Source organism: Aythya fuligula, chromosome 1 (genome assembly GCF_009819795.1).
Source record: "Aythya fuligula isolate bAytFul2 chromosome 1, bAytFul2.pri, whole genome shotgun sequence".
Taxonomy (NCBI): domain Eukaryota; kingdom Metazoa; phylum Chordata; class Aves; order Anseriformes; family Anatidae; genus Aythya; species Aythya fuligula.
Window position 1 is genome coordinate 100,361,872 of NC_045559.1, and position 24,760 is coordinate 100,386,631.

The 24,760-nt window shown below is 36.8% G+C and overlaps 1 protein-coding gene across 2 annotated transcripts in view; it reads left to right on the forward strand.

Moving 5' to 3' along the window:
* Positions 1-24,760, forward strand: part of GBE1 (1,4-alpha-glucan branching enzyme 1) — a 177,852-nt gene that overhangs the window by 136,982 nt on the left and 16,110 nt on the right. For both annotated transcript variants that reach the window (XM_032191794.1, XM_032191787.1), the window contains exons 13-14: positions 9,773-9,957; positions 11,039-11,169. In XM_032191794.1, coding sequence (XP_032047685.1) covers positions 9,773-9,957; positions 11,039-11,169 — 316 coding nt within the window. The remainder of the gene's footprint in view (positions 1-9,772; positions 9,958-11,038; positions 11,170-24,760) is intronic.

A 24,760-nucleotide genomic window follows, 5' to 3' on the forward strand; every position in this document is an offset into this window, starting at 1 on the left:
CTTGATAGGACAGGGTTGCAGAGAGAGAGGCAAGGCATTCATTGATTCACACCACAACCCAGAAAATGCTATTTTGCTTTAAACTTTCTTGAAGAGGGGGACAGAAATGTGCTTAAACATTATCAAAATATTATAATAATAATAAAAACTACATTTTAAAGCTACTTAACATTTCAGTTCTAAGCATTTACAAGGCCCCAATCCACTCATAGTTCTCACTGTTTAATTTTTTCAAGGTACTTGCAGAGAAAGCAGGCTAAAAAATATAAGAAAACAAAGTAATATTGTCTTCCAATAATTATGTTGTAAGCTCTTGCCAGTATATGACTTGCACGTACATATAATGCAACCTGCTGCCTCAAGGCAGGGTCAGATTCCCTGTATAATTTGATCCTGCTTCAATAGATCAGGTTGGACTGGAGGTGGTTATAGGTGCCTCATCCCAATGAAACATAGTGTAACAGTTTCATCACGCTTACAGTGTCCTCTCCTGTCCCACCCTGTCACAGTCATCTTTGAAAATTGCTGTGCTCTTTCTTTACCCATGTAGAGGACTGGATCATAATATATTGATCATAGTATTGATCACTGTTTATAACCATACTTGTTTCAGGAAGTTGTTTTCATGCCCTATTACTCAGACTTTAACAAGCAACTCCAGTTCTTTGAATTCTTTTCCACAGTGCAAGTAACTTGGTAAACAGATGTAAAGCAAAAAGAAAAATGTTGCCCTCAAATACTGTGATAGAATACAGTAGTTTAGAAAGACTGTGAGGATAACGAATAATCTTTGGGCAGCTACCTGAAATGTGAGACAGCAAGAGCTTTGGGAAACCAAGCTAGTATCTTCATATGAAACTGTATGTGAGGAAATGTCAGCTGGCTTAAAGTTCTTTCAGAGAGATCTGCTGAAGAAGGGAACTGTGAGGGAATTTGTTTTCAGGAGCTGAAGGGCAGTTCTGCTCTGTGTCATGCAGATGCATGAGTTAGTGCAAAGATCTCAATGTGTTCCTGCAATGTTCTGTGTTATAGCCATTCTCCCCAAAAGAGATGCTTCAATGGGCCAGACACAGCCCTTGGAAATACACATGGGAACTAGGGTGTCAACTGTATCATTTTAGTGGCATGTGAATGTAATAGAAATAAAGTAAAATATGTTTTGCAGAAGTTTGTGATATGGGCTTATTTCCTTGGCTTCTCTTTTACTTTGCAGTGATATTTTACTCTTGAATTCTATAGACACTCCGAAACATTTTTTTCCAGTTTAAAATGAAGACATACAAGATAGAAGAATGTAGCTATTACTGGTTGTGGGAAATGTCTTTTAATGGAATTTCTGTTGATCTCTTATTTGGTAAATAGGCTGTGTAAAGAATAGGTTACAATAAATTGGTTTTGAAGAGGATATTTTAGAGTATTTATCATTGTGAACTTTTAAAGTGCTGTGATCAGCTAATATTTCATCAGGGGAAAAAAAGCTAATTAAATATTGCATGTTGCAGTATATGTCAAAATGGAGGCCTTCTGATAGGGATGAAAACTTAGCGTCTATACGCAGGTAAAGATTAACTGCATTTGATTTGTCTAGGCTTGACAACCTGTGTACCAAGGAATAGCCTGATGTGATTTGAAATGGCCAGGACATTAAATATGAAAATGAGAGTACAGGACCTTTTAACAATAATATTAAATTAATACAGTATCTTGCAAGTGCACAGATTTGGTAAGCATTTGTTTACTTCTACTAAAAAAAAAAAAAAAAAAAAAAAGTAAATTATGAATTTAAACAAAGTCTCTTATACCAGACTATTTGCTTTTCTGGGTGATTTGTTTGTATTAACCCGTGGCATTTTGCCTTAATGACTGAGAGAATAATGAAGCAGATCTGTTTGCTTTGACAAGAAGGCATTTATTGCAAGTGACATATACTGCAAAGGTATCTCTTTGGGAGGAGAAAAGGTCAGTAACCAGCAAATGCTTTAAAAAAAATAAAAATAAAAGTAATGAGATCCTTGGAGTGGTGAAAATAACATATAAAGCTAATGTTTTCTTGCTGAGCAATGTTGTACAGGTTTTTTGTTAACAAAAACTTTGGTACATGTCACAAATAACTTTTATATACACACAGTTTTAATTGGTTTATAAATAAATGAAAATTATGCTGTACTTTATCATTTTCAATTTGAAAAGAATACAACAAAAAGAAATTTTGTTGCTTAGGAAGTAAGAACAGAAACCAGTTTTTAGAGTTGTTGTAATGTTTTGAGTTTTAGGCAAACCAGTCAAAGATAAATTAGTGAAATGAGGAGGGACATGTACAGAATCTCCAGAGTCATAACACACAAGTCTCTGACACCCCAGATTTGTTCTCAGACTCATAGAATACAGAAGCAGTTCCTCTGTGATCCAGTATTTTGTATTTTCTTTAATATAATATAAAAGCCTCAAAAGAAGACATGGAGAATATTTTGTCTCAGTTAAAGTTTTGCAAGAGCTGATATTCCTCAACATACAGATGTTTTGTTATGAAAGTCTTGTGCAGAAAATTTCACTGCTACCAATGGTCATCAGAGCAGAAAGGCTTAAAGCAGAATTAAAATGTGTACTACTTAAACACCTGAATATTCAGATAACGGGTGGTATAATGGGTAGTATAATATTTGGAAGTGCAACCTGTTGCTGTTGTATGTGTGAATCTAATACAGGCCTCCATGTTGGCTTCTATCCATTTAAAATGATTTTTTCCTCCTGAAAATGAGTGGAGGCTGACAGTGTGTCAGGAGATATCACCATTCAAGCTTCTTGTATTCTTAAGTTGTTTTCAATATTCTGCTTTTGGACACCGTTGAAAACAGGTAGCTCGGATAAAGGGACATTTTTCATTTAGGTATTATTTAGGTATGGCATTCCAGTCTTATTTATTAGTGTTGAAAACCATGCTTTCAAACAGTTGGCTGTGATAACAGTTTAGATTGAGAAGTACTAAAGAAAAAAAAGTTATAAAGGTAGAAAAGATAATTATAATGGAGGACTTCGTTTAGTGCTATAGAAATGTATTCAGTGTTATTCTGGTGTAAGAACAAACTACATCCATAGAAAACCTGAAAGATTTCTTCCTGAAGCAACAAGCCTGACGTACCTGGAATTCCTTAACATTTCCATTACGAAAAAGATCATTCAGTTACTTGTTCAGTAACCATTTTAAGGACTGAATACTTTCGTGTGTCTTTAGGGATTCTGTGTTGTTTTTTTTCCTTACTGCATCACACTAGAGGACACGTTCTTTTTTTCCTGTAGTACAGGCAAGGTTCAGCATCTCCTCCCTTTTCCTATGTCTTCAGTCATTTCCAGTTGATCCACACGCACATCAGCGATGACAGTGTTCTTCAGCTGGAGATGAGGATCCCAATAGAACAATTCATAATTGAGGTGTGTGTCTGTGTGCAGTGGTGCAACAGAGGTTTAAGAACAAAATGATCGGTATAGATTTCTCACTAGCAAGCTAAGTAAATATTCTCATCTTCTATTATTATATTCTGCAACAGGAATAAATGACTGCTACCTTTTATCTTCCTTTGTGCTCATTTTCAGTCGGCCTGAGTTGCCACATTCATCTGGAAGATGACAAGATTCTGGTGGGGGTGAGCTTTTCTCAAGGGAAGAGCTGTCCCCAGAACAGGTCACTTTTGGTGGTCTCTAGGCCTTTATACTGTGTCTTAGCACTTCTGCTGCTGACCTCACAAGTATCCTATTCTTACTAGGTAATACTCCCATCTTCTTTTGTATTTATAGTCTCATAAAAACAATTTCATTAGTGTCCTTACAGAGTTTATAAATGACACATTAAAACCAATCTCAGTTCTTAAGCCAAGTACTCAAGGGGTCTTGCAGAAAAGTCTAGTGCTAATTTCTGTACTATTTTTTGGCATTTCTCTGGCAGGAAATTTCTTGATCACTATCACTTTTTTTCCATACTAACCTTGTTTTTTTTCTGATTAAATGAACTTGAGTCCAGTGCTATCCTATGATTTACTCTAGTATTAGGTTTAATATATTGCTCTTGTTAAGACAGTATGATACATTATTAAAAGTCAAGTTAGTGTAGAATGTTCTACTTCAGTGAAGTCCTTTCTGTATCTTATTCCATTTGCTTACACCCCTTTGGTCTCTCAAGTCTGTTGTGAAGTCTTATGTATTATTATGGCACATTTAGTAATTTCTTGGATCAATCCCTATATCTTAATTACTGGAGTTGTATTTGCTGTTCCTATATCATAGTTGTCATTTAATTCAAAGAAATCCTAATTGTTTCAGCAATACAAGTTATGAATTACTTTCTCAAACCCATTTGAAACTCAGGTTTTTGCTCCCATGTCTAGTGTGATCCCTGTTCTATTTGCTGCCTTTCCTTCACTTTGATTGACAGCATAGGCATGATCATAAACCTGTTTAAATCTGTCACATTACTTGTCAGCAGCAGGTAGGTTACCACTTAGCAAAGGAATTTACTGGATCACATTTGTGACTGCAGGACCACTAGCCACCTTACAATACTCTGTGACTTGATGTTCTAGAGATTTGCCTGCATGTGGTATTGGGCCAGCATCATGTCACAAATACTCCTGTCCATGGTGTTTAGAATACGTGGTAATTTTAACATCGGATGATGTGCTCCTTTACTATAATAATTAAAGGTAATACAAAAGTAAGATCACCGCATTTATTAAGGAAAAGATAGTTGAACCCCATTTGTGCTACCTGAATATTAATCCTGTAGATTATAGACAGTTTCTTTGTGCAGACTTAATGAAAGGTTTTTTGATTCTAAACATAAAATATTAATTGGATACCAAAATACCAATTCAGAGCCTTCAGAAATGCGTGTTTCAAAGAAATCTTTGCACATAACACTGCACTTCTAAGAAACTTTGTATGGAGATGATGAAAGGTGGAAAGAAAGAGTGATCCAGCCGGTGGTCAAAACAATCTCTTTGGATATGGAAGATCTGAGTTTCAAAACAAATAAAATATTTATCCTGATTTTTCTCCTCATAGATTGGAAGGATTTCTAGTCCATTTCAGAAGATAAGAGAAAAACATTTTTCACAGAACTCTTCTACCAATACATCTCTTTTTACCACTATCTTATACATAATATTTCCGCTGGGTTGTGTTTAATACAAGAACTGTACTATAATGTTTGCTTGAAACTATTTTGTTAGTATTTACTGAATCAACGTGTCATTGAAAGCTGGTGTTAGATGCTGAAAATCATAAAGGTTTTCAAGGTGCCTATCCCAGCTATTTCACCAGGAGTCAATTTGGAAATCCTCTTGATTATATTTTCATGTGGATAGCAAGATTAAATGAATGCTAATAATGAAACTCATTCTCTTAGAATTCTAATGTAGTATAGAGCTTCTTGTATGGTTCAGGTAATATGAATGTTGTTAAGCTTAGTTACTTAAGGGTCTGAAGATGATGTAGTTCAAACATGAGTAAGTACAAAGGATCAGAATTTCATAATATCCAAGAGCTTCGCATTCAGGGAAAATGAGAATTAGTTGTTTGAAATGTTTATGCTTTGAAGTGGTGATAAATGTTATCTAGATCTTACTTACATTAAATGTTATCTAGATCTTATTTACATTGATTCTATTTATATTCTGTAGATTGTTGCATTGTCATCAATATTCACAAAGGTAGTGAAGTTAAATTCAAATCAGTTATAACTCCCGAATGAGCTGATTATCTGGCTTGTGTAAATTAGCATAACTTTACCACTTACTTTGGTAGAAATATGTTAAGGTAGACCAGCTGAAAATCTGTCCCAGTGTGTCCAATCTTCAGCTCATCTGTTTTAAATAAGATCTTAAAGAATTTTGGATCATTTGTATTCTCATTCAACCTTAAATACCTAATTAGTCTTCTACCCTTTGAAGTATCAATAAGCTTATTGCTTTAACTGCTCTTAAAGTATTTAATGTCATTCTTCATTCAAAAAAACAAACCAAGATACCAGACATCTCTTAACATTGCCTGCATCTTTTAAACATGTCCTCGGTTCTGTTTATCCTGATTCTTTGAGAGAAAATAGCTAGTAAAGATGGGCTCAGCTACAAAGTAATCTTCGTCAGCATACTTTGTGGTGTAAATGTATTTCTGTCACAATAAACAAGTGTGATGTAAATTTTCATTATAGTGATAATGTTAATTCCTTTGTTGGGACCATGATCTTGAAGTCTTGTATGCAATAAAGTTGCACGATATGTAGGGAATAGCAGACTTGAATTAATTCATAGATAAAAATTAGTATGCATTGCACTTCAATGATTTGTCTTTGTTTTGTTTCTCTAATCAAAATCTCAGTTAATTTCAGCCTTGTTCTCTACCTCCTCCACATTAGTTCCATTGTCTTGATTTGCATCATTTGTAGCAGCTGGCTTCTTGTCAATCTGTACTTTGGACCTTTATATCAAACACCAAATTAATTACAGGAAAAAGAAATCCCAATAGTACTTCTGTGCTTAGAGGCTTTCACAGCTATTAAGTGAATGCTTCTGCTTCTCATTGGAGAGAAGTGGAACATGGAGAAGGGGGCAGCAAGTACTTCACAGGTACATTTGGCTATCTCTAGCATCATCCAGTTACCCCTACCTTCCCTTTTCTAGCACCTCCCTTCTTTCATTGTAAAGTTAAACTAGGAAAAAAGCAATTAAAAAAAAAAAAAGTGTGAGATCTGTTTCTTGTTAAAGGATGTGTAGACTCAGTGCTTTTCATGTACAGAAGCAGTTTATGTAGTTAATTAGAAGGCCTGCTGCCATCCTAAATGTTTGTACCTTTTCCTGAACTAATTTAATTTTTTTCTGTCAGGTTGACAAACTTAAATTTCTCTATCTCAAGTCTACCTCAGAAATAAAGAGCACCTTTTAAAGTTAAGCAGCAAATACAAAGGGTTCACAAGTACATTGTGCAGAAGATGCCCTCACTAACAGATGTTAGTGCAAACAATAAATGTTTAGACCTACATTCTTTTCTAAATTCTAAGTAATTTAGTCTTTTATCAGGTTGCTACACTGCTAAATTCCTTTTTTCTTAATGACTGATAGTAGCAGTTAAGACAATAACTTTTTTAATTTTGCTGTACTTATGTTTTATGCAAAATAAAAATGCAAACAGCACTCAAACAGTAGCAACTGTGGTGGGGAAACAAGGAAAGTGAATGGAGGTGGCAGACTTGCTTTATGGTCTAACCATGATAGATACGCTCTGCTTAGAGTGAAATACTCCATTGAAATGATGTGCTAGATTACTGTAATTTATTCACTATCTTCCATTGCTTTATTCTCCTGTTTTTATCACAGAATCACAGAATTGTCTAGGTTGGAAGGGACCTCAAGATTATCGAGTCCAACCTCTGACCTAACACTAACTTTATGTTTTTCTTGAACAAATAGCTATGATTTTCTTGGCTATTGTTTCGATACATACTATCTCTGACTTTCTGATATTTCTTGCTCTCTTCAACTGAGCTGTCTCATGTAGTCCATCTTTTCAATAGTGCACTGATCATGAAAGAAGGTAATACCTTGCCCAGCTCTTAGGAGAGTATTGAATTTGGTTAGGTATAGTGTCAGTTTTGTAGCAATATCCTTCCTCATTTTCAGTACCGTATTGTTAGCACAGTTTAAGAGCTAGTCCAGCATTATTCCAAGGTTATTTTCATTGTCCTGCTGTGATTCTGATTCTTTTGTTTGTCTTCTGGTTCTGAGCGGAATATGAAATTTAGTGGTTTAGCTTTTGAATGGGAAATTTAATTTACAGCTTGTCAGCTTGCTTACAAAATGGGTACCAGTGTGAAGGATTCTCCTAAATATATATGTAGCAGGCTCTTTTTTGTTCTTTGTTCACTTCTTTGTTCCCCAAAAAAGCATGGAAATACACAAAAAACACTTTGAAAATGTAAATTCATAGCTGTCACTGCTGACCGTATCCTCGGGGCCTCCCAGGCAACACAGGCAGTGTGAGACAGCAGATGGTGGCTACACATGCAGGGTATCCATCCAGGAAACAGCACTTGCCATCCCTCAGCATCCATGTTCTTCGTCTGCCCACAGAACTGCAGTTTATTGCCAAAAGTTGAGTGTCTGCCTGTAGAAATACCAGGATTTTTCATATAAACCCTTTTATATTTGATCACATTAGTTTTGTGTGTTTCCAGATACACCACTTGTTGCCTCTGATTTGCAGTGAGTAGATACTCTGCGTGCTCTACATAAAAAGTTTGTGGTGAACCAGCTATCACAGACTTTGAAATGTGTCTAACTTTCAAAGTACTGAACTTCAGTCAGTTCTGTGTAAAATGAACAGTAAAGTGGCTGCGAGTCTACTAGGCAGCAGGTTATAGCACAAGTAAGAACCATTAAGTTCACCTGGATTTGCATCAAACTGTAATAATGATGGTATATGAAACAAAACAACGTTTGCATACGTGAAAGTCTTTCAAAATACTGCATTCCAGATGAAGTGTTGGCATGAATCTTTTAGCTTTGGCAGCTGAGATTTGCTTCGGAGATTGTACATAAGCCAAGCTTTCTTTTTCCTTGGTTAAATGGCAACTTTTTTCCTGCACTTTTTTTAATGAAGTTTGACCTAAGTCTGAATAAGCCTACTCCATGTCTTAAAGTGAAGCATGTTTTGTTGCCTAGTTGTGGGGGCTAGTTAATTGGGGTGAGACTTACAGAACATTACTGCTAGACAAAAACAAATGGAAATACTGTGTTTGCACATAGTCTGTGGGACATGAGCCATTAGGCATGTGGAAGAAACCAGAGCTGAAACATGCTTTGTGCCAGTCCTGGAAAGCGTCTCTGGTGTGTGTGACATGGAGCATTATGTATGGGAAAGAAGCTCCCCTTGTAGGGTGGCTGACCCAATACTTATTGGTAGGTTCCTGAAGCACCAAGCCCCTTAAGTCAGTTGTTTTCAATATCAAACACTGAATGCATCACTACACGCTGTGCTTCACTCTATACTACCTAGCTCACTACTTGAACTACGACGTCTTTCTCAATTTTTCTAGAAAGTGAGGAACAGTGATTCAAGTCACTTTTCCTAATAGTTATTTTTATACCACTGGAAGTGGTGATGACAGTATCTGTACCCTGGATAAAAAATCAACAAAGTGGTCAAAGTTGGCACAACTGATCTTTTGATTATTTTTTATTTTTATTTTTTTTTTACTTTTTTGTTGTCATTCAGTTGATAAAACGGGAGATAGTCTCTGTGGTTGTAGAAGTTGACAGTATGAATGATAGTGCCAATTTCTGTTAAGTGCTACAAAACAATGGACTTGCAGTGTTACGGTGATGTTTTTAGGTTTTATAGCAACTCCAAAATTTGTATCCTGCTTGATGGAACTATTTTTGTTTGTTTGTTTGTTTTAAGGCACGGAAATGAGAAATTTTTAACAATACCATAATAGCATAGAGGATAAAATCCATTCATTAACTCAGTCTTCCCCCATAGTCTTGGATATTTAGCTCTGCTTATTTTATTGGCCAAACAAACCTGTTAACCAAGCATGAAAGTCCTAAGAACTGCTTTAATAATAAAAAGGACCAATTTATATTTGAAGAAGTATTATTTGGAATACTTGTAGAAATGAAACGTATTTTAATGTATTTTACTTCTGTGTTGTTGTTTTTTTGTTTGTTTTTGTTTGTTTTTTATAGCATATGACTTTACAGCTCCTTAATATTTTTAAATTCAGGTAACGAATTTGGGCATCCTGAATGGCTTGACTTCCCCAGAAAAGGGAATAACGAGAGCTATCACTATGCCAGAAGACAATTTAATCTTACTGATGATCATCTTCTTCGCTATAGATTCCTAAATGCATTTGATAGAGATATGAATAAATCGGAGGAAAGATTTGGCTGGCTTGCATCTCCCCCGGTAAGCTGTATATACTAAATGATAAGTTTTTAGTCACTAGTTGTGTACGTGCTCAGAATAACAACAATACAGAATTTACATGCAGAAATTTTAAACAGCACTTTATTATGCACTGTGTAATGCCCACTATATATTTGAAGTTGTCAAAACATGTCACTGGAATATCTTCCACGGATAATGGCAATCTGAAACACCCTCCTTTTAGTTTCCTAGCAAGCTCTTTTCCTATTATTTTTGCTATTTTTATTTAGTATGTGCAGATGGGAAAAAATAAACTATAAAATAGTGTGTAATCCAATCCAGGGATTGCTTTGGAAAAGTGTAAATTGTTCTGACAATTTAATTTTACATAAATAATTATTTTGTTACTGAGAAAATGCTTTACATAGAGTATAGTGCAAGCTATAGTCTCCTAGTTTTTAGCCTGTCACTTTTGCATTTGCTGTTTTATATAAACATAGCACTGTATTTTTTATTATAGCAACTCAATTATCCTTTCTCAGTGTTAAAATTATTTCATAGTAGTTGTAATCCACTTTGAAGATTTTTTTAAATATGCTTCTAGTTATTAATGGCGTTAGCTAATAGAGCAAAGGTGGTGTATGTCCACCATTTCAATGTGGTTTTTCAAAGCAATTTCTCACACATTAAAAAAAACAAAACAAAAACCATACTGCTTCATTTTCTAAATTACTAGCAGAAGCAATGCTGATTGTCATAACAAATAGATGGAAAATTTAATAAAAGAAATCCATTTTTGCTAAATAGAAGTGTGTTAAAAAGACCATGTTATTAGTCTTTGCTGAGTAAGATTTTTTCAGTTGTTCTATATACCTTGCAAGCTTCTGCCTCTTAAAATTCTCTTTTAAAAACTAAGCTGCAGTTTAGTGACTAGAAGTTTTCTATTACATTACATAGGCACTACAATTAGTTTGCATGGTAATGCTCACATCCATACTGCTTGAATCTTGTATAATTTTACTTGAAATGATGGATTGCAGCAGTGTTTTTCTTATTTTCCGTAACTTAATTAGAAATTAAAAACTACATAGTAATGGGATTATTATTTTTTCCTTCCTAGGCCTTTGTGAGTGAAAAGCATGAATCCAATAAGGTCATTGCATTTGAGAGAGCAGGTCTTGTTTTTATTTTCAACTTCCACCCATACCAAAGTTATACAGACTACAGAGTCGGTGTTGAAATTCCAGGAAAATATCCTTTTCTTTACTGTTTCATTTGTACAGAGAAATGTACTTAGTTACTTAAAAACTAATTTTCCAGTATGAATGCAAACTAGTTACAAGGTAAGAAAACACTTATTTGTCATTGGTACAGTCTTTAATGCTTGCTTTACTGCAAAAATAATGATTACAAATTTGTTTTCTTCATGAGATCATTTTGTAGAACACAAGTAAAAATAGAGATTTAAAGACTACATTTGAGAGTCTCCCTTTGATTTTTTCTTTTCTTTTTTTTTTGCCCTTTTTCTCTTTTTGCCCTTCTCTCTTGCTCTCTCTCTCTCTCTCTTAATGTTGTGACACAACAATCAAGAAACTTCTGCGTTTTTAAATAAGCAAGAGAAACTGACCACAGTAAGATGAGTCTGTGCACAGAGTCACACAGAAAAATGTATTAATTTAAACTTCCAGGAAGGTTGTACAATTTTTGTTTTATAACTGGGTAGACTGAGAATGTGTTCTTAGCTCAGCTGAGAAGCAGTAAATGATTACTCTTAAAGAATTGGCTGGTTTTACTTTTTCGTCCAAATCCTTAGCATTGAGGGAGATTTAAAAAAAAAAAAAAAAAAAAAAAAAAAAAAAGTAACATTAACTTGCTAGAGGAATTTAGTTTTCCCAAATTCAGTTTAAGTGTGTTCACAAACTTTAGTCAGTCTTGCTGTGCCAGTTTAAATCACTGCAGCTCATAACTTTTGGCCTACTTTCTTTTTATTTATTGGTAGATTCAGCAAACTTTTGCCATATTGCAGTTGCTTTAGTGTGATGTGGCACCCTATTACTCTAACTTCTGAGCAGTGCTGTATTTACCTGCTGAGCTCTGAAACGTAGCAGGGTTTAGAAACATTAGGTCAAACCCACCTTCTATAGTACTTTCTTCTGCTGCCTGTATGGCCCTACAGGAGTGCCTGGAAAAGGTATAGCAGAGTAGTAATCTAGTTTAATAAAATATCAATCTGATGCTGTGAGATACACCAGCACTTGACTGTCATAGGCATCAGATGTATACCTGTTTAAGTGGATGCTGCTTTACTTCCTCTGCATTGTGTAAAATGCTTTGAGATATGCAGATGGAAAAGGTGTAAATTCAGTTTTATTGGCTACAGCACACAATAATAGAATTAACATGACTTTCTTGCTCTCATTCTAGATGCAATTAGAATCATAGATTATCCTGAGTTGGAAGGGACCTACAAGGATCATTGAGTCCAACTCCTGGCCCCACACAAGACCATAAAAAAAATCAGACTGTGTGTCTGAGAGTGTTGTCCAAACCCTTCTTGAATTCTGTCAGGCTCAGTGCTGTGACCAGTGCCCTGGGGAGCCTGTCACAGTGCCCGACCACCCTCTGGGTGCAGAACCCCCAGCCTGACCCTCCCCTGTCCCAGCTCCATGCCGTTCACTCGGGTCCTGTCACTGTCCCCAGAGAGCAGAGCTCAGTGCCTGCCCCTCTGCTCCCCTCATGAAGAAGCTGTAATCCAAAACATGTTGTTTGCTTTCTGCCTTTCTTTGTCAAGCATGCTTTTAAGGTTCAATTCTCAGAAATTCTTGAGAAATATTCAAAAAAAAAAAATCCTCCTTTTCAAGAACTTGGTATATTTTTTACATCTTCTGTAAATGTCTCGATCAGGCTTCTATTTAACTATTACATAAGTCTGTTTCCATAGCTTCATTTTCTGTTTTGTACTAAGTGAATTAAATACCAAGGCAGTATTTTTGTGCATGTAAGTAGATGTGCTGCAGAGTTTTACAAAAATTCTACTCCTTAGCCCTTATAGCTAAGATGGGACTAAGCTGTGCTCAGGCACTTCTGAAGCTTTTTGGTTTATTTTATGTTTAAGAAAATATTTTTATGACTAGTCTGACTAAATTAATATTTCATATAAGCAGTCTTTTTTTTTTTTTTACCAGTACTCTAAATTTTTCAGTCATTTCAGAAACATTTCATGTATCTGTTTTACTGCACAAGAATCTTCTTTTTCCTTAGGCATTTACTGTTTTTTTTTTTTGTTGTTGTTTTTGTTTTGTTTTTGTTTTTTTTTCTGAATCCTGAATGCATTGCTCCTGTTTTAGCTGCAAATGCTCTATAGTAGCTGTTGTGAAGCAAATCGCAAGATCTGCTCTTCACTGGTTTTGAAGGCCCAGCTGGTTTGGTCTGTGGCTAGTTCACTCTGAGCATTGAAACAGCTTTCTGTACTGTATCATGGCCAGCAGCACAGTCAATGCTAATTGATTTTAATTTTTTTTATTTAAGTTGGAACTTGCTGGAAAATGCTTGTTACTCACTTAGTGGTGGATGATCAAATTTTTTTTAGATCCTTTTTCTGATTTACTGAAAATCATATTAGAACTTAGCAGCTCAAGTGTGTTCAAAACAAGTATGTGGTTACAAAAGGCATACAGATAATGTCTCATATTTGCAGTTTAAAGCATGTATTTATTTTAATATGTTAGTCTCGGTACACTCTTGTCTTTTAAGTGTGTGTAGTATAATTTTATTTCCATAATTTACTATAGACAGTTTAATGATAAAAAAAAATTTTGTTAAAGCATAAAGATACATACTAATGTTTTCATTTACTGAGCTATTTTTTCTACTGATAATGGAACTGCCAATTACAGACACTGTACTTTTATTAAAGCTGTTTTGTCTCAGTAACTCCTCCCACCCCAATCAAATAGTGGATCTATATGGCACTGAGGGTCTTCAGTGCCATCGCTGCCACTACGTTTCTGTCAAACACACACCATTACCTCTGAGACATTTGTTCATTTAGTTAAGGAAGTGTTGTCCTCTTTTACTGCATTGTACTTTGAGGAGAAACAATGAGCTTCTCATAATTCAGTGTTTCCACTTGGGAATCTCAAATGTAGAGTCTTCACATCAATCACCTCAACAATCTTTCTGCTAGTCAGTTTATTCTATGGCAGTTCAATGTATGAATGAGGGGAGTGAACTCTGAGATTGAGCTATTGCTGATTGGAGACAGGAACCTTCTCTTCATTCCAGTATCTGGGATTTTAAAGATCATTCCAAATAACGTATGTTCTATCACTAGCTATATATCTGCCTGCATACAAGTTCTGGTTCACAAAGCCAGCCGGAAAAGATTTTCAGGTTTCAAATCTTATTTCTTTTGCATGGTTTTCTCTGAAGTGCAGCACAGCAATGTTTCCCATGCCAAGAGAACAAAAAGCACACTCTCAGTTGGATAAGGAAAAAAAATCTATTTATGAAGACACTGTGATGCTAGAACATAGTGTTTGTTTGAACAGGTCATTTAGTTGCCTCACAACTGTAGTTTTATCCCAACAGCAGATTTGAATGTATCTTCATCAGACTTCTGAAACAAAATTTGGGAAGTTGCTCTAGTTTCTGTTGATCATTGAAATAAAAATCAAGATGTTTCACCTTAGACTGTTGACCATAAAAGGACAAAATAACAAAGGTGTGAAAAGGAAAAAAACAAATTTAATGTAGGTCAAAACCTTTTGATTTGGATCCATGATTTGGATCATTTGGATCAAGTATCCTTTTTCTTTTGTTTTTTCTCTTTGTCCTTTATAATAAATATCACATAGCAATTAAGACCTCATTTTTATCTGGGAAGCTTGCTTATGATCTATTTCTAGATGTTCTCATCCAAGGCCTTTGCATGGAATGAAACATCAGGACATTTTTCTAAAAGAAGTGTTTCTGATTATGTGTGTCAAATAGGACAGCGTACCCTGCTACCTATATCATACAGTCTCACTTCTGTTTAGTGCCTGTTGCTAGCAAAGTCTGTGGGCAATAAGTCTGTGGGCAGTAAGTTGTCCATAAACACTTTGAACATAACTGAACTTTTTGTTTCTGTTCTGTCTGGGTGAAAGACAGCAATTTTGCATCTGACAGTTGCATTCTTCATATTTTTTTCATTGATAAACGAAGACGAAAGTATTCTATTATCCTATTTCTCTGTATAAAAAGATTGTTCTTAGTCCAAGGAAAGCCTTGGAGTTGTGGAACTGCCATGACTGGATAGTGTTAGATCACTGTGTTATGGAACTGCTGAAATCTATTACAGACCGCCTGGCCAGGACGATAGCGCCGATAAATTATTCTTTACAGAACTAAGAGAGGCCTCGAGATTAACTCCCCTTGTCCTTATGGGGGACTTCAACTTGCCGGACGTTAACTGGGAGTGCCACACGGCTGACACGAGCAAGTCCAGGAGGTTCATGAAGCACCTAGATGATAACTTCTTGGTGCAGGTGCTAACGGAGCCAACTAGGAAAGGTGCCCTCCTAGACCTGTTGCTAGAAAACAGAGAGGGTCTGGTGGGAGATGTGGTGATTGGTGGCCGCCTCGGTCATAGCGACCATGAAGTGGTTGAGTTCAAAATTTACGGTGACAGAAGGAAAAGTGCCACCAAAACCTCATCCCTAGATATGGGGAAAGCGGACTTCAGGCTGCTCAGGGAACTAGTCAGCAAGGTCCCCTGGGAAACTGCTCTTGAAGGCCTCGATGTCCACCAGTGCTGGTCATTCTTTAAGCGATGCCTCCTAGAAGCACAGGATCAGGCAATTCCAAAATATCGCAAGTCAGGCAGGTGGGGCAGGAGGCCGGCGTGGCTGACCAGGAATGTTCTAATGGAGATTAGGCGGAAACAGAGAGTGTTTCGCTACTGGAAGGAGGGCCAGGCGTCATGGAAAGAATACAGGGATGCTGTTTGTGTTTGTAGGGAGAAAGTTCGTGTGGCCAAAGCACAGCTAGAGTTGAAGCTGGCTGTGTCTGTGAGAGAAAATAAAAAGGTTTTTTTTAGATATGTAAATGGAAAAAGGAGAACTAAAGAATACATAGGGCCGCTCCTTGATAGGGAAGGTCTCCTCACAGACAATGACAAAGGCAAAGCAGAGACGCTTAACGCCTTCTTTGCCTCTGTCTTCAATGCCGATGATGGGCTTCGGGTGCCCTGAGCTGGAGGGCCGGGACGGTGGGGATGACAAACTCCCAACTGACCCTGAACGTGTGCGGGATTTGCTACTCCACCTGGATCCCTACAAGTCCATGGGTCCGGATGGGATTCATCCCCGGGTGCTGAAAGAGCTGGCGGATGTCATCGCGGAACCTCTTTCAATTATTTTTCAACGATCCTGGGAATTTGGAGAGGTCCCGGTAGACTGGAAGCTGGCAAATGTTGGGCCGATTTTCAAGAAGGGTCAGAAAGAAGACCCTAGCAATTACAGGCCTGTCAGTCTCACGTCAGTGCCTGGTAAAATCATGGAGAAGATGGTTCTCGGACTTATTGAGGCGCACCTGGGGGACAAAGCAGTCATTGGTCCCAGCCAGCATGGGTTTGTGAAGGGTAGGTCCTGCCTAACTAACCTGATTTCCTTTTATGATAAGATCACCCGTATGGTGGACCAAGGGAAACCAGCTGATGTGATTTTTTTGGACTTCAGCAAGGCTTTTGACACGGTTTCCCATACGATCCTACTGGACAAAATGTCCACCATACAGCTAAATAAAAACATCATACGATGGGTGAGGAATTGACTAACGGGCAGGGCCCAAAGGGTTATGGTAAATGGGGCTGCGTCAGGCTGGCGGGCGGTCACCAGTGGGGTCCCTCAAGGCTCCATTTTAGGGCCGGTACTTTTCAATATTTTTATAAACAATCTGGATGTAGGAATAGAAGGTATTTTGAGCAAGTTTGCTGATGACACCAAACTTGGAGGAGTTGTGGACTCGAATGAGGGTGGAAAGGCCTTGCAGAGGGATCTGGACAGGTTGGAGAGCTGGGCGATCACCAACCGCATGAAGTTCAATAAGAGCAAGTGCCGGGTCCTGCACCTGGGACGGGGAAACCCTGGCTGCACGTACAGACTGGGCGATGAGACGCTGGAGAGCAGCCTAGAAGAGAGGGATCTGGGGGTCGTGGTAGACAGCAAGTTGAATATGAGCCAGCAATGTGCCCTGGCAGCCAGGAGGGCCAACCGTGTCCTGGGGTGCATCAAGCACGGCATCGCTAGTAGGTCAAGGGAGGTGATTGTCCCGCTCTACTCTGCGGTGGTGCGGCCTCACCTCGAGTACTGTGTGCAGTTCTGGGCACCACAGTATAAAAAGGACATGAAACTGTTGGAAAGTGTCCAGAGGAGGGCTACGAAGATGGTGAAAGGCCTGGAGGGGAAGACGTACGAAGAACGGCTGAGGTCACTGGGCCTGTTCAGCCTGGAGAAGAGGAGGCTGAGGGGAGACCTCATCACAGTCTACAACTTCCTCGTAAGGGGGTGTCGAGAGGCAGGAGACCTTTTCTCCATTAACACTAGAGACAGGACCCGCGGGAACGGGGTTAAGCTGAGGCAGGGGAAATTTAGGCTGGACGTCAGGAGGGGGTTCTTCACAGAGAGGGTGGTTGCACACTGGAACAGGCTCCCCAGGGAAGCGGTCACTGCACCGAGCCTGTCTGAATTTAAGAAGAGATTGGACTGTGCACTTAGGCACATGGTCTGAACTTTTGGGTAGACCTGTGCGGTGTCAAGAGTTGGACTTGATGATCCTTAAGGGTCCCTTCCAACTCAGGATATTCTATGATTCTATGAAATCTTAGTAATACCTCAGTTAAACCTGACATACCTAATACTTTTGCATCAGAACTGAGTAGATGCAGATAGCCACTGAAATACTTCTCTGAAACTGGGCTCTAAAGCAGAATCATGTTACAGAAGTTCTTTAAATATCAACTTCTTAGCTTAGCAGTGATAACTAACTGTATGCATAGTCTTAATTGACAGTAAATTTGAGGTATTGAAGATAACTAAAAATGGCTTCCCTTTTCAGAGATGAGAAGTCAATATATGATATTCGTAATTCTGTTTGTAACAGCAAGCCTAAAACATCTGTATTCTTTTCATAACACCTCCCTTTGTTGGATCAAAAGGCAAAAGTTAATATGTGGGAGACAGTGCGGCTCAGGTTTGTATCTACTTATTTTCTGTGGTGCACATTACTTATTTTCTGTAGTGTAACTGCATAAAGTGTTAGTGGTTAACAGTGGCTGACTTGAACTATTTCTGTAATTTTTTAATTCTGGTAAAAGTGAGCAAAAAAAGAAAAGGACGGCATGAAGGAGAGTGGCAGAACATGAATGAGGCTGAGGCTTCTTCCTGGTACTTCATGAATGATTTGTCTTTATTTTTAGAACAGGAAGTTAAGGGTAGTCATCAACAGCACAAGTCCATAGGAAGTCCACTTTATATTCTACCTAAACAGAAGAGCTAAAAATTGTCCTTTGGACATGCTGAAAGTCCTTTCTGATTAAGATTTTTAAACAATTAATCAAGAACAGCTGACTTGAACGGTATTTTTCATCAGTTATAGGCAAAAATATCATGAAACTTTCTTCTCACAACTCAGTCTTTTATAGTAGTCAAACGTTCATATTATAGAAACAATGCAGAACTGTTCAGAGGATTAGTTTTTAAATGAAACATATCCTAAAATTATTAACTACTATTGCTACTTGCTTTCGGCATCCTTTCTTCTTTCCTGCCAACATCCAGCAGACCAATGTTTAGTATCATTTTTCTTTAAATATGTTGGGTTGTTTTTAACAATGAATTGCTTTGTTTCTAATTCTTGTCCTGCAATTAGAGCTCTGGATTTTGTATGTAGTTTTGTAATGTTCAACCTGAGATTTTAAGAAAATATATATCCTATAAATAAGAAATATTGTCTTGTGACCTTAAATCTTCAGGACAACTTTTCTCCACTTCTCCACTTCTGAAAGCAATTCTTTATTCTCCCTTTGAACTTAAACATGAAGTAGAAGTAGTTAAGAACATGAGTTTATTGCTACCATTTTGTTTTTGTTTTAAGAAGTCAGTGGATTTTGAATTTGACACTCTGAGAGGCAATTGACTGAATAAGGCTTAAGAGGTAACTGCTATAATGTATTGGTTCAAATGTTTTAATTAAAAAGTTTGTCTGAATGATCCTGGGAATTGTGAGAAATGTGATGAGCTTTACATCAGCCCATACCTAGGTTTGTTTCATGGATTGGATTAATCAAAGTAGTGTATGTAACTCTTGTTATTACATTTGTCTATATTAAGTGAATGACTTTGTCATATTTCTGACATATTTCTTCATACATTCTAATAGTACATATCATAACATTGTTGCCATATATAGCTTCTCAGATTTCTTATCAGGTATATTAAATGATATAGAGCTTCCTGCCTTTCCAACCTCTGTTTTTGTAGGCATTCCTATATTCTTACCACATTGAAGACATCATCCTTCTTTCAGCTGTTTCTTATTTGTAGGTTGTTGGCATAGCAAACATTGTTGTACTTTCTTAAGAGGAGTAATAGTAGACTTTACAGTACTTCTGGCCCTGCTTAATTTGGAAGGTCTTTCTGAACAGGCAACTTTATGAAGAGTCATAGCCAACTTGGAGTCAGTTTTTCTTTTATAAAATTGTCTTCTCCGTTGATTTATTTCCCTTGAAAGTGGGTTGTTTCAGCATACATCTTGTTCTCCTAAGATCATGTATCCTAATGTGAGACGTTCAGGGATGGAGACCTTAATTGTGTATGTGAGTATAAAAGTCTGTACATATTGCTGTGCAATATTGAGTTTTTACTAGCCTATCTCTGTGTCTTGACGTTTTATGTTGTCATAAACTGCTAAAATGCAAGTAGGGAGATTTCATAGTGGGAAGAAATGGTTACCTCGTTACAAATATTGCCATTTTTATATGGCGTAATGTATCCAAAGCATTGTGAAGTTACAATGAATGAATATAAGAGTCACTTATTGTTGGCATGGATTTACAGTGAATATATTCAAAGTCAGAGTCATCATTGATAAGTGAATACTTAACTGAGGCCTGAAATATCACAAATTTTGTCATTAAAATGCTGCAAAAATATACTTTAAAAAAAAAAAAAGTTAACTCTGGCTCTCTGACACTTGCAACCTGCACGGAGAGCTTCTAATGAGCAAATAAGGTCACTTGAGTGAGTCACTGGAGTGTGATTGCTGAAGGCGAAGATGCTACTTTGCAGGCTGCTTTGAAGTACAGTTATGTAACTGTCCCTACCTATTAGAATTCGGCGTGTACACAGCAAATGAAGACAAAGGACTTAATTTAGAATCAGCCAAATGCCAAATTCTATCAAGATAGTTCATACATTAAGGTTAATATGCGTGAATAAGAAGTATAGCCTACTAATGCACCTTGAGAAAGTTTGATCTGTGTAGAAAAAGGTACGGGTTTCCATTGCCATGAATCTGTGTTACTATCAGGGTAGCATATGCTATTTCCAAAATACAGTTTCATTTTGTAAAGGAAAAAAGAAAGCATTTCTATACTGATACTGGAATTCTACTTCATGAATTATGTTCTTTCAGAAGCCTTTTCATGAGAAACAGGCAGCTTGAGCTAACAAATTGTTTCTGCCTAATTTGCTTCAGTTTGGAGATAGACAAATAATCAACATCTAGGTCAGCTGTCTCTAGTTCTGATTGTAAATAAAATTTTGAATGCTAACAGGGAAGCCATTTATAAGTTTCTGCTTTTGTTTCTTTTTTTAATCCTGTCTACACATTTTTGTGGGCTAGTGGTGATTCCAAGGCACGTCTGCAGTAAGACCTTTTTTCCTCTATTCAGAAGGAAAATGGCTGAAAGGAAGCAGAAGAGGAAAGGAGCTATGATCTGTTTTCCATTTAAGTTAACCACCATAATTTCAAAATAACTTCGCCACTTTTGTAGTAGGATCTATTCCAGTATGTTACTGTCTCTGCTATTATAATGTTATTCTTATTTTCTAACTGAAATGTCTTACAGCAGTTTAAGCACTGTTTATTATTGGTCCTGTTTTTAATGGAAGAGAGAGATCCTTTCTGTTTTGATGACACTGATGTCACTTTTTTGATTTTCTCTTGAAGTTATTGAGCCATTCTCTGGAATTAGCTTTCCTTGAAGCTCAATGCCAAAAACAAGTCATGGTTCTGACTTTATCAAATTTCAAATATCAAAAAGTTTATCAAATTCATGGTCTTGAATAACTCATTTCCTATGTGGTGTTTGTGCCAGGGCATGTTCCATTTGTAATTCATATGTTATTTTTCTGTACTTCCTAACTGTTCACTTCTTCTCATCTTGCACTATTCCCCACAGTTAAATAATTCTTATTCCTACCTGTATAGCATTTGCATTTTTCCCAGCTGAACTTTCCTTCCTTCACCTGGGACCATTTCTTGACTTTACGGTAGCATGTTTGAAGCAGCTGTAGATTTTGCTATCTGCAAAATAATAATAGATTTGTAACAGAAGTATCATTAGTATGTATAAAATACATGAATGGAAAAGTGTTTGTGCAAGTACTGGCATAAACAACAAATTAAGGGTTATAAGAATGGCCTGCATTGATAATGAAGAATGCTGTTCCCTGCAGTAAAACAAAGTATTCCGTTTTCCTTTCAAGACAGGAAGGTAGGTACTCGTGAGTGGCACCATCTCTGTTGTGGCACAGATTACTTGTCAGAAGATCCTACATCCTAAACAACAGTGGGATGAAAACAGGATATAACATATGCTATTCGTTTGCCTATTAGCACAGTATGAATCAGATATATTGCAAGTAAAAAAGGATAAGCAGACAGTGAAGTAAATCAGCATTTTGTCATCATGATTACCAACTGATGTGGATTTAAATACATCCATATATCCATATTTACATTTGGTTGAAGCAAAAAGTATCCATATTTGGTTGAAGCAAAAAGGTACAGTACTTTTTCCCTCCACTTCAGTACTGTGCCATAAGCTAACTCCTAAGTGGTTTCAAATACCCTCTAAATATCTGGAGATGAAGTTCATCAGGCCGGGGTGCTTAATTTAATTTGAAAATTTATCTAAAAGCTCTCTAATATGCTCTTTCTCAATTGCAGGTTGACACCTCAGTCTTCTCCAAAATTAGGAGTGTGTGGAGAGGAGGAACCAAGGTACCCTTTACCTTGAAATTAATTAAGCTAGTTACCTGATTTTCTATGGAAATTCAAGAACTGTTAAAAGCAAAAAAAAAAAAAAAAAAAAAAAAAAACTAAACACTGTAGGCACTTTACAGTCCTTCTGGAAGCTTCACTTTTCTTCATCGTTTCTGTGTACATGGTGCATTTAAAAATGAGTTCTTGTTCTCCTTAACATATGTTACTAGCATATCATTTTGTTCCTTTAACTTCCTTTTTATTACCTTGGTATTATTTCTTCCTAGCTTGAAAATCTGGTTTCTGTTTTCTTTATACTTCTTCCTAGGATTTGAGGTGAATGAAAAGTTCTTTGTTCAGCCATATTGATCTGTGACTATATTTCTCATTTTGTGTGCAAGTTAATAATTCAGTAATTAATAATTCATAAATTATGCTTGTGCCCATAGCTTTTCTTTTACAAAATCAATTTCTTCAAGAAATTGCAGGTCTTCAGTATCTTTAACAATCCAACTTTATTATAACAATATACAGTTCTACAGCTGTTAATGCACCCGGGTTTCCTTCTTATTTTGTTTCTGGTCTTCACTTTTTGGCAGGCTATTTTCTTTTACTTCAAGTGGTAACATTTTGGCAATGAAAATTGTTGCCAGGAGAGCTTATCTGTTCTTGCTTTCTGTAGGGTAAATATTTTCCTTTGGCCCTGATTCATTGTTATTGCCTTTGACTTCTCAAACTAGCTAGTACTTTTGTACATGACAGTCCTGTTTCGTCTTCATTGTCATCCTCATGATTTCTCTATACTTTTCCCAACAACTTTTATACATAGTTTTGAAAAACAGATGATGAACAGCATTCTCTACCCTGGGTATCTTTACTTCTTGGGAAGGAGTAGGGCATGGTTCCAGTAAATCCAATCTCAAATCTGTATTGTGTCTTAGATAGGGTATGCAATCACAGTACAGCTTCACTAGCTACAGATCTAGTTGCAGAGATGCTACCCTTCCAACCAGAAATTTGTCGAGAGTACTGACAGTCAAGCAAGTATTGGAACAGTTTACCCAACACGTTATGCAGGCTCAGTATTTACGGCAACCCTTTTAAAAACCATACTGGATAAAGCTGAGAACAACCTGTTCTGACCCTGTAGCTGACTTCCAACCTGAATGTTTGGTGATCCCATCCTATGACTTGTAATCCTTATCTTCTTTCCTTCAGACAAGCTTAATGATACTGTGCCTTACCCTCCTGTGTGCTTGTAAACTCCTGTGGTAAGCAGAGGTCACCTTTCTTGCCTAAGTGAGCTCTTGCAGCTATTTAGCAGTAGTTTTCATAAATAGCAGCTTTTCACCCTTTGTTATTTCTGTCAGCAAAGTTCTTAAAGATGAGTATACACGAATGAATAAATAAATAAATAAATAAATGGAGCCTGCATAGATTTGGAAAGCAAACTCTCTTGATAATGCCAGAGCACTCTCAGAGTTGACTTTAAAATAGATTGAAATAGTGGAATATTTAAACGGATCTGATTTGAACTTGTTTAGTAAAGAAAAAACTTTAAGATGGATTTCTGAATTTTCTGATCTTAAGTTAAAACACATTGCTTTGAAAAGAGTTGTGTTGAATCTGGGGGTGTTTTTCTTCATTTGAGACAAATGAAGCTTTTGAGACAAATTATGTATTTCACATTGTCAACCTTTAGACACACAACTTGAGTATTCAGATGTCAGGGGGAAGCAACCTGAAATATTTTTTTGTTTTGTCTTTGGGACAAGTTGTGTGTATGCTTCTAATATTGTCTCACTAAAGTAGGCATGTGTACCAAGCTTTATATTCTGTTTAAACTGGTTAAAAAATAAAAAAAAAATAAAAATCTGCAAGAGGAGAAAACCCTGACTGAGTAGCCATAGTATGTCTTATTCGTGAAACCAGAGAGTGAGTGTTTCCCTTTTATCTTCTGAGATATATTTACCTAGAGAAAATTAGTATGATATCTTAAGTACAGCCAGAGGTTCAGGTACGTAAGGAACACAAAAATGGCTCAGTAAGGAAAAACAGTTTCAGATGATGGTGCATTTAGGTGCACTTGAACTTCTGGTAGTGGTTGAAATCAATGAAGGCTTCAGTTGAAATATGAAACCTACATCTGTGATTTTTCATGTTTTTCCTCATTTAGTTTCCAACTTTGAATTGAAAAAGTGCTAACAAACAAACAAAACAGGGTAAGCAATTTTTGTGTTTAAATGAAAGTAGTACAAGGAAGTTGTGGTGCATTAATGATAGGTTTCTAATCCACACTTCATAAGGGTTGCCCCTTAGTAATTTGTAGTCTTCTATGTTGTTGACTTAGAGTGACTTTATTTTAATGAGCAAAGTTGGAAAGACTTGTATATTCACATTTTAAATGCTGCTGTGAGTCATTCAACACATCTTTGCCAGTTTATTCAATCTGACCTTTGAGCATCCATTTATTACAATGTTGAATCTGGTTCACGTGTAGACTACTTGTATGCTTGTAGCTAAAATGACAAAAGAGAATGCTGGTACAGTACTTGAAAGGTAGCTTTTGATTTTCCTTGCAGGTGGGCAAAAA